The sequence below is a fragment of the Colossoma macropomum genome, unplaced genomic scaffold (genome assembly GCF_904425465.1).
Source record: "Colossoma macropomum unplaced genomic scaffold, Colossoma_macropomum, whole genome shotgun sequence".
Taxonomy (NCBI): domain Eukaryota; kingdom Metazoa; phylum Chordata; class Actinopteri; order Characiformes; family Serrasalmidae; genus Colossoma; species Colossoma macropomum.
In genome coordinates this window covers 38,504,743-38,522,109 of record NW_023494793.1, presented here as the reverse complement: position 1 = coordinate 38,522,109, position 17,367 = coordinate 38,504,743, and the positions used below count along the sequence as shown (strand labels likewise).

At 40.3% G+C, this 17,367-nt stretch overlaps 1 protein-coding gene across 2 annotated transcripts in view; it reads right to left on the bottom strand.

Annotated features, from left to right (window-relative positions):
• Nucleotides 1–17,367, bottom strand: part of si:ch211-169p10.1 (coiled-coil domain-containing protein 120) — a 93,518-nt gene continuing 76,151 nt past the window's right edge. Inside the window, exons 2-11 of one of the 2 annotated variants that reach the window (XM_036579491.1) lie at nucleotides 12,829–12,985; nucleotides 10,957–11,038; nucleotides 10,499–10,629; nucleotides 8,728–8,844; nucleotides 8,245–8,368; nucleotides 6,185–6,241; nucleotides 5,846–5,987; nucleotides 4,239–4,340; nucleotides 1,663–2,781; nucleotides 1–835 (exon numbers count right to left, since the gene is read on the bottom strand). In XM_036579491.1, coding sequence (XP_036435384.1) covers nucleotides 730–835; nucleotides 1,663–2,781; nucleotides 4,239–4,340; nucleotides 5,846–5,987; nucleotides 6,185–6,241; nucleotides 8,245–8,368; nucleotides 8,728–8,844; nucleotides 10,499–10,629; nucleotides 10,957–11,038; nucleotides 12,829–12,891 — 2,043 coding nt within the window. In that variant the 5' untranslated portion in view covers nucleotides 12,892–12,985 and the 3' untranslated portion in view covers nucleotides 1–729. The remainder of the gene's footprint in view (nucleotides 836–1,662; nucleotides 2,782–4,238; nucleotides 4,341–5,845; nucleotides 5,988–6,184; nucleotides 6,242–8,244; nucleotides 8,369–8,727; nucleotides 8,845–10,498; nucleotides 10,630–10,956; nucleotides 11,039–12,828; nucleotides 12,986–17,367) is intronic. The other variant, XM_036579492.1, reaches the window with a different exon arrangement.

Below are 17,367 nucleotides of genomic sequence, written 5' to 3'. Positions count from 1 at the left end.
GATTTAACAACGCATAGTATTTCGTATAGTGATAACACCGAGCTCAGGGAAGAATATAATACGTAAGATTTGGTTGAATGTTTTCTTTAGAGATAGCATTTCTTACCTATTTCTTAATTACTATGCAAATCTGTATGACAAAATATTAAGCACATCAACCATTCATCAAATAGTATCTATTTTCTCTAAACATAGTCATCTTGATTGTAATTTGCATAGAAATCTTTTTTTTTTTCCTTTTGTACAAAGAGTTATTGAAAAGATCCTGACTGATTAAAAGGACGCTGGAGCTGAATACTTGATTTAGAGACTCTATAGGAAAAACCCTGAAGCTTAATACTGATTTCATAATCAAGAGATCTATAGTCAAACCAAAGTGACGTTAGTACAAACGTAAAGAAATCATCAAATGTACAGTACATGGTTTAAAAAGGAAATGTGCTACCTTGTTAAGGGCATCAGGTTTATGCCTTCTCCATCATGTGCATCTAACAAAATTTGGTGTTAAAAAGGAAAACTAACTCAGACAATATGGGGTAATGAAGAAAACCGTGTCCATTTCAGTTCATTCTCCCCCGAAACTGTGATTTGTAAGGGGAGGACTGTGTGTTTGTATCAGAACTGCTGGGACTGGTTAGGACTGTGTAGTCTAGGCAAAATTAGGCAAAACAAGCTCTTTTCATGGTGCCGTTCCATACAGCTGGTGGTTATGCAGTCTTTGTCCATGCGTTAGACCAGCGTGCCTGGACTGGGTCTGTCATTATTTGTTTCTTTCAGAGTCAAATCCTGCATTTTGGATGGGAAGGTGTCTTGATAAGGAGAGAGATCCACTGACCTACAGGGAAAAAAACATGAAAGAGGTCAAAATGACCCTTTATTACACAAAGGAAAAAACACTTTCTCTGTTCAAACACACCCAGGACTCGGTAATTAGCTGATTATTTGGATCAGGTGTATTAGAACACTGAAAGTACTAGGAGTATATAGACGGCCCATTATACAATATTATCAGGATACTTGTAAACCTTTGTGATATCTTAGGTATTGCCATATTATATATAGCAATACAGCTAGGCTCTATCTGTGTTCAGTGCAGTTTTGAGATACTGAGGGTCAAAGATTTCACTTTCAAAATAACAGCACTTTTATGTAGTACAATCACCTTCCATATCTTAATAAGTTTCAGAGAAGGCCTAAAAATTTTTCGTTTCTAGTTTTGTTTGGAAAGAAAGGGGTTAAATACTTGAAACGGCCAGCAGAAAACTGGCCAACCACCAAGAGCTGAAGCAAAGTTCTTGTGCCTTAAATTAACTCTCAGCATAAATATGAAGGGACAATGGAATCAGCCAATCACGTTATGATTTCCAATGGCTGGGACCAATTACGTGAGAAAAAAAGTCACTCTAAGCTAAGTTCTAGATACGTCACTGACTGTGAATATGAGGAGCAGCCTAATTAATGGGCTATTAGGAACAAAAAACAGTGCTGGCAGCTCTATAAAAGGCCTCTCTACTGAGGGAGTCACAGTGAAACTGCTGCTTTGACCTTTATATCCTGAAATGAGGGCCTAGCTCTAACAGTCATAGTTCACCGCTGCTTTGTATGGATATAATTTTTTAGTATATTCTACTGATGTTTTTTCTCCCCATCCCTCTTACTCACCGTCCGTGTATTGGATGTCCGTGGAAGGTGGCTGACTGGGGCAGCTGGGGGTAGGCTGTGTCACCCTGGAACGACTGTGGCTGGTGTTTGAGAGGCGGGTGTGGATGTGGCCCATGCAGCGAGGCAGTAGTACGTCTGCGCTGAGATGGCGCCCCCTCCTGGCCTTTCCCTGCACTGACCCCTGTCTGGCCCAAAGCATTGCGCAGATACCAGTCCCTCAGACCCTCTAGTGCGAGAGCCTTGTGGAGGTTGCGGGTGGATTCGTCCGGGACAGGGCCTGTAGAGGGGTCTGCGCTGTACTGGGGGGGTCTGAGAGGTGGCTGGAACTGTCCTGGGGGCTGGTCAGCCTGACTGTAATGCCCCATGCCAGACGTCCCGTTGGTAGTTGGCGTCTCAGCATAGGCTGAAATCAGGACGGTCTCTTGCTGGTGCTGCTGGAGGGGAATGAACGGCCCACAGGATTTGGTGCGGGTCACTTTAACCCGCCGAGGCTCGCCTGGTTTGCCTCGCAGCATCAGAGGGCTGTAGGCCGGGGGTCCAGAGGCCAGGATGAGGGCCTGAGACTGGTGGAAGCCATTCATGTAGGGCGGAGGGGCGCCTGAGGGAGTTTCGGGCCAAGCCCGGGCTTTAATACTGCTCTGAGCCTGCAGTCTCTGCTGAAGAAGCTGCTGTTGTTGGGCTTGCTGCATCTTCTGCTGCTTGCCCCACACATAGTCCAGCAGGATCTCACTGTAGCCTGCACTGGGGCCATTAACCGTACGCCCGCTAGAAACGGAGCGGACCCGGGACAGCTCAGCGTGCCCATTCACCTGCCGCTCAGGGCTGCCCCGTTGTGCCTGCTTCAGACGTCCGTCTGGCAATGCCTCCGAGCTTTTGTATGGCCCATTTCGGACAGGCAGGCCAGACCTTTGACCTCCTTCGTCCATAATGGTGTTGGTATTGCGGTCCAGGAGTGCCTCAGAGCTGTTGCTGCGGCGTGTTTGGGTGCTGTAAGTGCAGCCATTCTGCTCATAGGACCCTGGGGAAGACCCCTCCTGAGTTGGGACAAGTGCCGACTGAGGCACCTCTGGATTGTCTGGCCACTGCTTTGTTCCCGCTGTGCCGCTGGAGGATTCGGACCTGGTGAACATCAGAATCACAGAGAAAGATTAAGAGTTAACTCTTCTTCCTTAATATCATGATTTCTCAATGCTGCTGTTACATTTATTTTGATATGTATAGAACATGATCATTCAATATTAATTAATAATAAAATCAATAATAATCATTTCTATATTCTGAATGTGTGCTCATGCTTGATCAGAAGCTATTGCAATGCATCCTACAATAAAGGCAGCATGGAGCTTATTTTATACAGTGATAGTATTAGACTAACTATTATTTTCCAAACTTGGTTAGATCTGTGTGAACTAGGGACGGACCATACGGCAAAAAATACTATGATATGCATTACAATATTTCATTTTTCTGAGGTTGGATAAGCTGGAACAGACAAAAAGAAGTGCCACATTTAAAATATTACCAAAATGTATAAATACAGTCATTTTTTAAACATTTTTCATCTACCGCAGTGCACTGAGATAAACAGGCTTACAGTTAGGCTTGTAGTTCTTACAGTGTTCTTTAAATTCTGATGATATCCATGACATACTCAGAATAGCACACTGTGACAAAATGTGATTTTATTTATCATAATAACAATAAATCTAATCATAATGCATGCCTCCAATGTCAATTCAACATTATTAACCCATTGTGGCATTTACATGGCGATAGACAGTGGACAAATGTGATGTTCCACTGTTTTCAAGCAACGGAAAATTCTATCACATCTGCTGAATGTAAAATGCACTGAATAATATATACAACTGTATTTAGAGATATTATGAAAAGCTTTTTGAATTTGAAGGCATTTATTCAGGCCCTGGACAGCAACTGTGGCCCCATTATGGCCCCACCTAAAAAAAAACCTAGAACCGCCACTGAGTAACGCCAGTGATTATACTGTATATAAGAGATATTGGGGGCAGGTAATGGTTCAGGCACAGCTAAGTGCTATTTTATGCCTCTCTATCCTCTGTTTAAATAGCTGAAGCATCGCCTCCTCCCAGAGCTCTGCAGCACAATACGCTGGTCTGTGTGTGTAATTGAATTCAGATGAAAATAAAGGGCTGTAGGAAACACGCAAGCATCACATCCATTAGTGCATTACATGTTCATTAAGGGCAGGATAACTTAATCCAAACGTTTAGGCTATTATCAATTCTGGAGTCATTATCTATTATCCAACTCATTACCCAAAGCGCAGAGGACAGCAGCAAAAAGCCCAGAGGACATATATATGAAGTCAGGCATGTATGTAAAATTATTAGCCTGTAGATTAAAAATGACAATTTTATTCAGTTTTTTTAAAAATAAACTTTTGATTAGCTCATTATCATAATTATATCTGATGTGGTTTTTAGTCATTCAAATTCACTAATTACACAACTCCACATGTTTGAAAGAAAAAAAAGTTCAGAGCGTTTAATAGAAACAGTGCTGCCGCTCAGTGAGTGTGTGGGAGAGGGGCGTACCTGATGTGCACACCGTTGGGGCCGTTGCGGGTCAGCAGGGGCGTGGCAGGGACACTTCTGCCCTCTAGATTGGACATACTCCTCGGGAGAGAACGACTCGGGCTGGAAAACAAATGCAAAGCTCAATTTATCTAATTTATATCATGCAATACACATAAACGGTAATCATATTACTCACCATATCAAAGCACTTCATCATTCATATACCATCATTTTTTGTTATTCAGTCATTAAAGGTGCAATGTGTGAGATTCAGGGGGGTCTATTAGCAGAAATTGAATATAGTACACAAAACCATGTTTTCATTAGTCACCTGTATCCATGAATCGTTGATCATTCATTGAATGTGTTCAATGAATTATATTCATTGAATTCATTAATCACCTCTATCCATGAATCGCTGATCATATAGTTAGTTGAAATCTGCAACCTCACCACTATATGTCACTAAATCTTACACACTGCACCTTTAAATTTTTTGCATTCATCTACAAGTGTATTCTCCTGTTATTAATCTTGACATATATTATTTAGTAAACACTTTGCATTTATGAGAGTGCAGAATTTAAGTTGGGCCCACGTACAGAGCCTTAAGCCCACCACACACCAGATGCACCTGTAGCAGATACAGTACAAAGCATAGCTATACCAAATAGAAGCGCCGCAGTGAGAACACCAATAAATGACATGCTCAAGTTCATTTTTACACTATATTCGTATAAATTTAGCTGAATAACATTTTCAACATCATTTATAAACAACAAATTTCCAACAACATTTACTTTCTGTGCAGTGGCATTTATAGCCAGTTTATTACAAGGGCAAAAGTATCTGTTACTGTCTTTTAATATACTTTTCTACTTTAATGAAATTTTTTAGTGCTGCTGTTGAATTTTATGTGTAAGAAACATGATCAATAAATAATAAAGTCAACAATAAGCATTTCTGAATTCCACACTGAATGCAGGCAGCATGGGGCTTCTTTTATACAGTGACAGGAAACACAGAAAGCTCCAGTTCCATGTGCTGATCCATTTTACTGACCAATGTGGACATGCACGGCATGGTGTCGCAGCAATGGCAAACATGCATCACCACCGAATGTCAGTGCCGGTGTGTGGACCTTCATTAAAAACAATGGTTCCAGATTTTTGGACGCTGCTTATCTGGTGTGTGTTGGCCTTTAGGGTCCAGATTAAGCTTAAGTGTAGACTAAAAATGAATTTCCAATGGTGATTTGCCATCAATCCTGTAATTCAGTCCAAGACCAGACTTAATCTATATCTGCAAAACCAACCGTTTTAGGGGTTAAATAAAATGACATCCTTATTTCCTTCTGACATTTAACAGGTATTTGGATAATCAATGCAAGTTTACAGTTGAATGTGAAGGAATTGGAAAAACTGCCATGTGTGTTTGAACTCAAAATTAAATCGCTGTAATGACTTTAATTATGCCACATCTTTCCATTATATGAATCACCAAATACAGATTTTGTTGCTCAATATAAAATGCAATTGTGAATAACGTCAACATGTTTGCAGTTCATAAGTTTGTAATGACCCCCGCGGTTTGTTTTTGAGTGTATCTGTATGTGCGCTAGATACCTGGCTGAACTGGCCACAGAGTTGCGTCGTGCTCTCATTTCATAATAGATCTCCACAGGGGACAGTTTACGACAGAACCTGCTGTCTGGGCTCCCCGGGACCAGCCGGGGACGAGAGGGGGACAAGCCATCAGAGGTGTCCTCTAAAGAGACAGAAGGAAAAAAAAGCATGCAAGAGAGAGAGGGAGAGCAGGAGAGCGGGAGAGGGAGAGCGGGAGAGGGAGGGAGGGAGGGAGAAAGAGATTTATAGTATCACGAGTATTAGTTACAAATAATCTTCATTTCAGAAGCTCACCATTCACATTCAAATGTACTAGAATTAACTCCCACCATAACTCACCGTTCTCCTGGCTGGTGGAGTCTGACGTGGAGCTGCTCTCTGACTTCACTGTGTTGTCTGTAAACACACAAACAACAAAGCATTACGTAATCACACCAACAGACATCTAATACAAAGCCACTCTGTTATTTAGCCATTCTATACTGTTAAAGCTATACAGAGGAAATTAAGGAAATGGCGCCTTCACGCTCCTCTGTGTGTCTGTACGCCTATTGTGTATAGCTTTTTGTGTATTTTTCATATTCCTGTTTGGTAAGTGAGATTGATTTTAGGGTTACCTTTATGGTCATGTTGAGAAAATACTTATTACATATAATTACTTATATATAAAGTATATGGGATATATTATTATTACATATAGGTACTTATATATAGGACTATGCAAAGGTCAGAGACAGTCCTTTGATTTATTCTATTTCCAGTTAAAATGGCCATTAAGTTATTTATTTTCCAGCAACAGGAAATAAAGCAGAAAACATCTATTTAAAAAAAAAATACAGAAAAGCATCAACCCCTATTTTTCCGTATTTAATTTGTTTTTCAGTATTTTACTTGTGTTCACTATAGTGCCACTTCATCTGTTCAATACTTATATAGAGAAAACAACCGTGCAAAACCTGGTGGACACCAAAACTGCCCCCATCAGATAAACAGCACTTAAAGCTTTCATCTCTGAGAGAGAGGAGAAAATCAAGCTGCTTCAGATCTGAAAACATCCACAGGTGTTTCTGTCCATCCTTCCACTGTGAGAAGACGACTCAGCGCCGTGGGTCTGAAAGGATGTGTAGCTGTCAAGAAGAACCTCACTGAGAGGTTATATATATATATATATATATATATATATATATATTTATATGTACTATTCTGGGTAGTAATAACTTGTACTTAATGTTTGCTTTGACTCAAAAATCAGATAAAGGTCTGTACTGTATATAATATATATGGGACATATTACTATTTACTATTATATATAGGTACCTACAAATATACATAATATATATGGAACATGTGTATGATCTCATATCCTGACAAATGTGTGTGTGTGTGTGTGTGTGAGAGTGTGTGTGAGTGTGTGAGAGTGTGTGTGTGTGTGTGTCAGTGAAACCTTATGTCAGAAATAATGGAAGGAAACAGTCCAGTTACTCAACACTTCCTCTACTGTACATACTTCCTGAGGCAGACCTTTTCCAGGGTGTGTGAGGGAACCATTTCCCCCCAAAATGAATTTTACACCACACACACACTTCCATACATTCCCACGGTCCAGGCCGGCTTCCCTACCTAAAGTGGCCTGACCCGTGTTAAACTGTGCTCTGACCTCTCTCTCACTGTCGCTCTTTCTCAGCCACTGTAAGGCTGAGTCTAATCTCTGTAAGCTTAACTCAGACTGTTCACTGAGAGAGAGCGCGGATCAAAGCTAAGCCAGTCTGGAGCCGAGCCCGAACGCAGCGAGCCGTTCCGCTGCAGTCTGACAGCTGTTCTGGGGTCAGTCGTATGCAGTCGTAGGGAGTGTATGGGTGTGTGTGTGTGTGTGTGTAAGCTTTAGGGCATCTCCCATGAGCTGTTTATGTGCTTGAGAAAGGTCAGTGAAAACAATAGATGCACAATGTTACATAACGATGTTAGAAGTCCTTGAAGTTCCTGTTATGTTTCTGTTCTATGTTTCTCCATGTACGTTCTTCACAGTGTTGAGGATATTTTTATCTAAAGGCCTTATCGAGCGTGTTTTTGGCAATAGGTTAAATAATTCCATATGCGATATTACCCAGTTAAATAAAATAGTCCGAATAAGGAAAACCTTCAGATGGGACTTGAAATGCAGATGTTTTGTTACATAATGGAATGAATCAATACTGAGTAAAATCTCCTAAAGCCCATGACGTGAGAAAAACCTTCTCGTATGCGAGTTGTAGGAGGCAATATTATTACGAAGCCCTTTAAAGGAATGGTTTGAAAAGCCGGCTAATAATAAATGACAGCCACTAATTAGCACTATGCACATTACACCACGCTGACTGGTGCAAGCTTTGATTAACAAGTTTCAGCAGAATTAAGCTCACCAGTATGACATCCTCTGTGGACCGTCCTCTTTCCATGTGTTGGCTGTTGCTCTGCATCCGTGTGCCTGCGGAGGGCGCCACTGAACAGAGGTTTCTTCGTCTTCCTCTGAGATGCATCATCCTCCTAAATCACAATCAGCGTAAATCAGTCAGAATTTATAAGAAGAAAAAACATATCGATGTTGTCGAAACAGAACCTCGTAACTCCAGAATGGTAACTTTACAAGAGAAGGAAAAAATATACTTTACTTTTAATGTAAGTCAATGGAACCAGAGTATTTTCCAAGTAATTCTGGGCCATTTTTTTGGGCCATTCATCATGAAATTTACACACAATGTAAAGAACCACAGGTATTTTCAAATTATTTCAAAAACTGAAAAACGGCAAAAATGGACATACGAGGTTTTGACCCGACAGCAGCGACATGTAAACATCTAATTAATCCCCTGTTAGACTTTTAGAACTTCATTAAGTCCACATACCTCACTTTTTGGGTTGTACTTGGACCCGCTGCGTGGCAAACCAACTCTGCGCCGCACATGGGGGAGTTTTTCTCCCGCCTCGAGAGGAAACTCACTCGGAACCTCTCCTGTCAATTCCTGCGGCGCCAAAGTAAAACAAATGCGTCATACAACACAATTCTTCACACAATAGGTGACGCATACTACTGTGACTCAAAATATAACTGAAATGTATCTGGTTAATTGCTTATGAAGCAACTTAAAAACAGTAGAGCACTGTGTAAAAGACAGAGGCCACTTATTTATTTAGGCCCAATTCCATTTCACCCCTCGCCCCCACCACTTAGCCCTTACCCTTCCATTTTGTGCGTTCATGCCTAGGGGTAGGGTGTCCTGACTTTTGTTGAGATAGAGGAGTAGGGTGAAGTGCTAGGGCTACACGATCCTCCAAATGGAGGTTTTTCAGAGGCTCCAAACAGAGCGTTATGAGAAAAAAACTAAAACTGGCAAGATGGCTGAGTGAGCGACTAAAGACACCCACAAATGTGAGAATTTCCTCTGTTAAAAAATTACGATAATCATTGAATTCTCTTAGTTTAATGCCGTTTCAGTGTACTATGGTCCTTTTCTTTATAACGAGCATAGAAATCACTAGTAGTGTGCTGATGTCTCGGTAGCTAGCAAGCAAAATTTCCTGTTTCACCTCAAATAGTTCTGACGCCTGAAGCACCAGAATGTACCTGCTGCTCCATTTAAGGCGGAACAGGAAAATTCAAACAAGAAGCTGGTGAATATCTGACTTCAGCTTCATATCACCAAAGAATTAGGGGTGGGCAATAATGAATAATTATCGCATCCCCCCTCTTTGAAGGCATATGATGCCCTAAATGTAACTAAAGCCCAGCAGTGAGGAGCTGAACTTTACCCTCCTCTGCTATCACTGCAGACTGGCAGGGTCGCCTACAGAGCAGCGCTAGTAGCTGTTAATGAATTAATGTTCTTGTTATTTGAGGGTCCCATTTCATAGGGAAGATTTCAACCACTACCCCTTGTAACTCCAAGGGGCAAGGGGACACTCGAAAACAAGGGGAAGGGGTAAAAATAAGAAACAAGACTGGGCCTTAATTTCTAGTCATAATGGCCATTAAGTAATTCATTTTCAGCATTAGAGAAAATTTAGAAAACATTTAATAGAAAACTACACAGAGGCATCAGCAGCTAAATATCATAAAACTAAATATGAATGAAATGAAATAAAATGTTTTTTCGCTTATTTTCCTTTGACTTTTCTCTTCAGTATCCAAGTCGATTATCTTCTATCTAATCTCCTCAGAAATATCTCCTGATAAATGAATCATTTGTACTTAATGGCTGTTTTGCCTGGAAATTAAATAAATTAATGGTGCTTTCTGACTTCGGCACAGTACTGTAAGTTGTATATTTTGAGCCTTAGCAACAGTAAAAAGCCTGAAAAGCCTGGCCAGGAGCATTATGTGTGATGGTTTACACTCTGTTGATTGCCTGGAGGAAGCACAGTGGGATTACAGCACTTATGGCCAGTTATCCACCTCGCACAGCGCAGGTGTTAGCCACAGACAGCAGGCCACAGCACGAGAGTGGGTATGAGTGTCCAATCGCTGCAAGGCGCGAGTGTGATAATGAGGTGTGTTCGTGTGTGTTTTTGGACAGTGGTCACCTCTTCATGCCACTGCAATGTCATCTTGACCTAACAAACAAGTGTTCTATATTTGTGTGTGTGCCACAGTTGACCAATCAAATGTGAGACACTCACAGCCTCCTGCAGGCACACTCGTCTGAGCTCGGCCAGGCGGGTGCTGAGTAAAGCCTGAAGACTCCTGCGTCTCTCCTGCAGCTCCACCATCCGCTCTGCTCGCTGCTTACTGTCCATACAGCCCTGCAGCTCTACACATACACAGGTTTGTTTTTAGGTTAAGACGTGGGGTCATACATACAGCCCCTACGTGTTATACACATATGTATGTATTTATGTGTAATTACAACATGTCCCATATACATTATATACATATATAATGGCTGTCAGAACAAAATCATTTGTTGTTTTTCTTTTTTTATTTACATAAGAGATATAAATATGTGTTTTCCATTGTAAGTCAGCTATTATTGTTTTCAAATAAACACACAGGAGCATTTGTCATGTACATGCACTGAAATATCAAACAACGGTATATAGATAAATATTACAATTTATCAATAAAATGATGCACTTACCAGGTCCAGTGATCAGGTGACCTTTGACCTCCATGTCATGTGTCTCCTGTGTGACCTTGCTGCCTGCTGACTGCGAGTTCACCTGCATGGAGAGAGAGAGAGAGAGAGAGAGAGAGGGAGAGAGAGAGAGAGAGGAACATTTGAGTTTTCGCACATTCTGTAATCTGTACATCATACATATGAAGCATTTTCAGGAAAAATGAAATACAGACCTTTAGGGATTAATGGGTTAATAATTTAATGTTTTAAATTATTAACCCATAAATTATTAAATTATTTATGTATATGTGTACGTATATATATATATATATATATATATATATATATATATATATATATATAATTTACACTTCCAAGGAACATGTAGTGATTTCTTAAGTTATTATTAACCCATTAATCTCTAAAGGTCTTTATGTGGGTCTACATTCCTCACTCCCCTCAGTATGAAACCTGCATATTAGTTTCACTGTAGTTTTTGTATAGTAGGCCATTATTACTGTATATACAATTGAATAATAAGCCTAGAATTTAGGGAGTTAACACATGTAACAAAATATGCAGTATATTCTCAGCTTCAGGTTATATTTCTAATTGATTTGCGACTTTTTTGGAAAGTAACCAAAAACGATTCAGCCTTCAGAGGTTTACAGGGCAAGAGAAAAACAGGGATATTTCAAACCATCCATTATATCAGAGAACGATAAAAGTAACTTACAAGGAGGGGTGGAGCACAATGCAAGCATCTTTAACCCATTAATGTCCATAAAAATACAGGGAAAAAAGGAAACCACATTTTCAATGCGGTGAATTTTAACCATATAAAATAAACACACATATTTAGGTGTATATAAGTAAATGTTTGTTAACAATTCTTCTGTTACCACAAACTATTATTATTATTAATATTATTATTATTATTGTTGTTGTTGTTGTCATCATTCTTTTTTATTAGTAGTAGTAGTAGCAATACTATATACATATCATGATCAATGAATATTTTAGTGTTCAACTAAATCAAGTAAACTTACATTTAAAATTCAGAATTATATAGGACTCTTATTTTGAACACAAGCAAAGTTATTGTGAGAGAAATGCAAAAGAGAGCGGTTAAGTCTGCATTGGACTCATTTGATAATTTCATTTCTTCATTCTCACAAGCTGTATCTACTACTAAGTCAGGTCTGAATCCACAAAGGCCGATTTAAGTAACTATTGGTCTGAATTGGAATAACAGCTAAGTTAGTTATGTCTAAATTACAGTCAGTGTGCAGCTTTCATGCTGTGTCAGGGATTCATTTGAATGGTTCCCTCTTGTATGCAGCACTTTATTATTGTTTTTAACTTTGTAAACATCAGTCTAAACTGATTTTACATAGCCTGCATTTGGAAACCAGCCACAGTGTCTGGAAGATGAAGCAAATCTACTCATCAGATGTAAATATTTAGGTCAGATTTGGGTTGGATTTAAGGATAAACTATAAGTATGTGAAACTCTTTATTGATCCCAGGTGGGAGACTTAGGCGATAAGAGCAGCATGGCATACGGCAATAAGTGGACATTATAAAAAGAGAAATAAAAACCTAAATCAAATGAGAATATGCAGATATACAGACAGTGCAAAAATATATTAGCTGTGCAGATTAAAGGATGTACAAATATACACATCTACAGATCTCGAATGTCTTGTGCGATGTCTATGCAAGAGACAGAAAACTGGATAAGAGCAATTGTAAACACTGTATAACAGGACTGGGCAAATGTTTCAATGGACTATATGAAGCTTTCTAGCATGCTGGCGTGTCTGGCGGTCCGATAGTCTGAGACCCTTGCACAGAAACGAATCTGATGATAGCCCTACTTCCCCATCGTACCTGTGAGCGTCTCACCTTGCGGCTGCGTTCATACGTGCTGCAGAGAGTTGGGCCTGTGGCCATGCAGCTCCTCTAACACAGGGGCTGCAGTAATCCAGTCGGCCTGAGGGGGGAGCCACTGTGCTGCTGGTGCCGAATGCTCTGCAAACTCAATGCCCTGCAACAAACACACCAAAGAGCCAGTGAGTAACACAGTTAGAGCCAACCTACACATAAGGGTCCTGAATGAAAGACTGGCCTTGAAGGGAGATTGATATGTTAGCAAGTGGGTCTTATACAGTTATACTGTCTATAAATGTGATAGCTCAGCTGAGGGGTTATAAGGGCTAACGCTTCAGTGGCATCATAAAGGTAAACAAAGATTACGCAGGTTGTCCAGGTGCAGAAACGAACAGGAGCCTGTTTCATACTTTCTGAGACAGTGAACTCATCACAGGGCGTAACTGCCTCGGAGCATGAAATGTTATTAATGTTACTGAGAACACAAAACTGGCCCTGCTGTTTGGTGCCTGTGATCCACTCAACGCTAATTTAAACACTATTGTTTAAGATTGTGTGAGTAAGATATTGAGATATACAATGCCCACCCATAAGTACTGGCACCCTCAGTGCATATTATTAGAAGAACCAAGGCTATGAATAATTCTTTGCTAGTTTTCAGTTTGATCTTAATATAACCTTTCAGTAAGGCCGAATTGTCCACATCACCTCATCCAGTGAAACAAGAAGTTATGTGTGACAAATTAAAAGTCCCTAAAGCTCAGCTGTCAAAACAAAACCTCGCATCTCCAAAATGGTAACTTTATAGGAGAAGAAAAAAACATACTTCACTGTCAATGAAAGTCAATGGAACCAGAAAGTCATTTTGGGCCGCTTCTTTCGGGCCATTCATCATGAAGTTCACATACAATGTAAAGGGCAACAGGCATTTTCAAATTATGTCAAAAACTGAAAAACGACAAAAATGGAGATACAAGGTTTTGTTCTGACAGCAGTGATATATAAATCGTGAATGAGAGTGAATGGGAACAAAATGGCAAATTTCATAAATGTAGAAGAATTTCTATGGGGTGCCAATAATCGTGGCGTCCTCTACAACTCTAATTCAGATAGATTTAGTCCATATTTGTTCATTTCAAAATTGTAAATTTAGTCCCCATTACTACATTTCATGATTGTTTATGCATCAACATCAGCAAGTATATAAATAAAAGTTGAAGTACAGACATCGACCCACAATTCCCAAACTGGCGCATCCCTGATTATTTTGTTTTATTAAAAAGCAACATAATTTTCATAGCTTTCTGAGCCAACTTTACCAAGAGTGCCAAGGATTCTGGACGATTAGGGTAACAGGGTACAAAATGTTGTATTAGTAATATGTAATATTTTAATACCTCAATAATGTGATGTAGAGCACAGTATACTCTCTCATGTCAAAGTGAGGAAAAGTCCAGATATTTCACTTAAATTAAGTTCATTTAAAATAACGACAGAAATAAATTATGTAACATCATACATAATATAGTTTGTAAGTAACTGGACACCGTTTTTGTCCTGGTAGTCATAAATATGTGATAACAGAAATGAGATCCTCGTAAGTGTTTGAGCTTATTTTCACTTTCTAAAACAAGTGCTCGATCTGCGCCAGAACCAGAAGCAGAGTCCATCCACCTTCACTCATCACCCATGAATGTGTCTATGGGAACGGCGGACAGGAATTGGCGCTCTGAGGACAGGAAAAGGCTCGTAAAAGCAGGAAGTGAGTGAGGGAAGCAGAAATGGGAGGCTCACAGAGAGCTACACAAACAATGCTGAGAGAGAGAGAGAGAGACTCTGACACCAGTGACCCATTCACAGGGCACTAACTCATTTAGACAATCATTCACAAGAACAGAGGCCCTGATCTCGACTTTTACAAAACAATACTAATACTGATATCAACTGGTGTTTTTTTGTCTTTAAAAACTACTAAGCTATTAAAACTGAGTTATTATTGCTAAACTATTTTTTACTTCACATTTACATTTACTGCTTTTGGCAGATGCTCTTATTCAGAGCGACCTACATTTCACACATACAGGCGAATGTAGCGTTAGGAGTCTTGCCCAAGGACTCCTACTGGTGTTGCATGGTGTGTTTAGTGGGAAACTGAACACTTGTCTGCCACATGGAGTGTATCCTAGGGTTTCAGTCATGTTTCTGTTGTGGCTGCCATATTTGAATTTTTATTTTGAAGCTGCAGACAGCCGGTATAACTTTACTCTCTGTTTCTGGAGATTTAAATGACGTTTAAATGGAGAAACATAAGCGTTAAATATCAGACTGAATGTCGTGGGTCGGAAAACGACGTCGTGTTTCGACAGACGTGATTCTGTAAGTTTGCTAGTGCAGTTAGTGCAGAGTTCAGCTCCAGTTCTTGTTGTGGTTTCCCTGGTTAAAATACCTGATATTATCAGCTAATCATCCTTCTTGAGCTGAACGAGGTGAACAGCAGAGAGAAACACTAAACTATACAGTGCGGCTCCAAGCCTGGAGTGAAAACACTGAATTAAGGGGCCGGGTGTCTCTTCATTCTCCGCTTCTGTCGAGTCTTGCAGGTGAATCATTCACAAAGCACTGCAAATTGAAGGCGTTGCGCAGCGCAGCCACTCCCTGATTCGGTCCTCAAAATGGCGGCAACTAAACAGTGTGACGTCACGCGAAACGTGAGCATAGTGTATTTTCAATTGAAGTTCTTCATAAAATTGGGGCCAGTCACAGTCGGGGAAGGTCACAGAACAAACGACACAGTGATAAGGACCAATCACACTCAGATAGAATAAAATATATATATATATATTAAACAGTTGTCTATGGTTGCACAGCTGGTTGCAAATGGGTTATAGGGTGTGTCTCAAAACCTAGTGAGCTACATAGACAGCATTTTACATCACAATATGCGCTCCTGACAAGAAGGCTGTCCCAATTCTTAGATATCTCAAACATGCTGCCTACTGAGGTCTCTCATTTTGGCCCAATATCAAGAGAGCATGTTTCCTTAGCCGCTGGGGCAATCCCGCGATGCAGCTCGGCGCAACTTTTGTTTGAAGATGGCGGGCAGAAGCGCTTCACCAAGCAGCGACATCATCTTCAAATGTAAGTTATTCTGATTTTCTGGGGTATTTATCTGTTTTCTAGTCATAAAGGTGCACAAATAGCTGATACTTTGCGCGTTTGACCACAACTATTGTCCATTTTGCTGTTACATTCATAGCAAATACAATTAAAATCGCTGTATAAACCGCCAGAGCAGATCCATGTAGGCTAAATGTGATTCTGACGGCTGAGGTCAGTAAATGCCGGTCTCGTGCAGTGGGCGGGAACAAGCGGCGACGTCACTGCTGTCTAACTAGAGCATCTCATTTATCTATCTTATAAGGATAGATGACGGTTGGAACGCTGCCTACTTAGACAGCTGCCTATGTAGACAGCGGCTACTCAGAGAGCTCACTGGGTTTTGAGACTGACCCATAGTATCCTTGTATTCACGTGTCAATAACTCTGTAAGTGTGTCCATGGTGTCCTATCATCCATTTTTCCCACCTTTAAGAAAACATTCTCTCTTACTTGAAGCTTGTAGGTAAGTAAGTCGTTTTTTCTATTATATAGATATAGATATGTTTTACAATTTCTGTCCAGTGTTCTATAGCAGAAGATTCAGTCTTATTCACACTTCTTGTTCTTGCTTTTTTGCTTGCTATCAGTTGAAACATCTTCATTTGACGTATACTGACGGCTTTAAGGCAGCCATCAAATGTGGAGTGATTTATTCAGTAACACAGCTTTTTTACTCAACTCTTAACAACTCAAAGGGGCAAAATGCACAAAGTAACACTGTTTAAAACAAAGGAACAGTAACTCTAGTGTAATTCTGACCTAGCCAATTTTATGCTAACGTTAGCCTACATTTGGCCTACTTAACTTTGCCTAATGTTGAAGTTGCACTACAAGTATTTCTGGCTGGATTTGTTAGAACATTCTTTTCATTCTTTTATTTACACTGATATTCAACATTGCATGCTGATACTGATACTGGATGTCGTATCAGTGCTATCTTTACACAAAGCAGTGGAGAATAAAGAGAAACCATCTACCAGAGCAATGTTGTAGTTTATAGTTCTTATCCAGAAGTGCCTCATAGCCACTTCCTGTAAACATGTCCGTCTGCAGACACCACAGGCACCACCATTCCCCCCTGCTCCCGGCTTTCAGTGCCCAAAACAAGCTCCGAACATGGAGCCACTTCTCACGCTCAACCAACACACGGCACTTTCTCCCAAACAGTGATTATCTCTGGAGTAATGCAGTGGACTGTAGGAGAGCCCAGAGCAGCCCGGATCCGTCGGAGCGTGTGAATGAGAAACATCTTCAAAAACTCCTGTCATCAAAATCTGGCACAGACTGAGGGTCTAAATCTTTTTGCCGTTTTGATTCGCATAAATTATTTTGGCAGGATTGAAAAAAATCACTGTAAAATATGTTAACATCACTGTACAG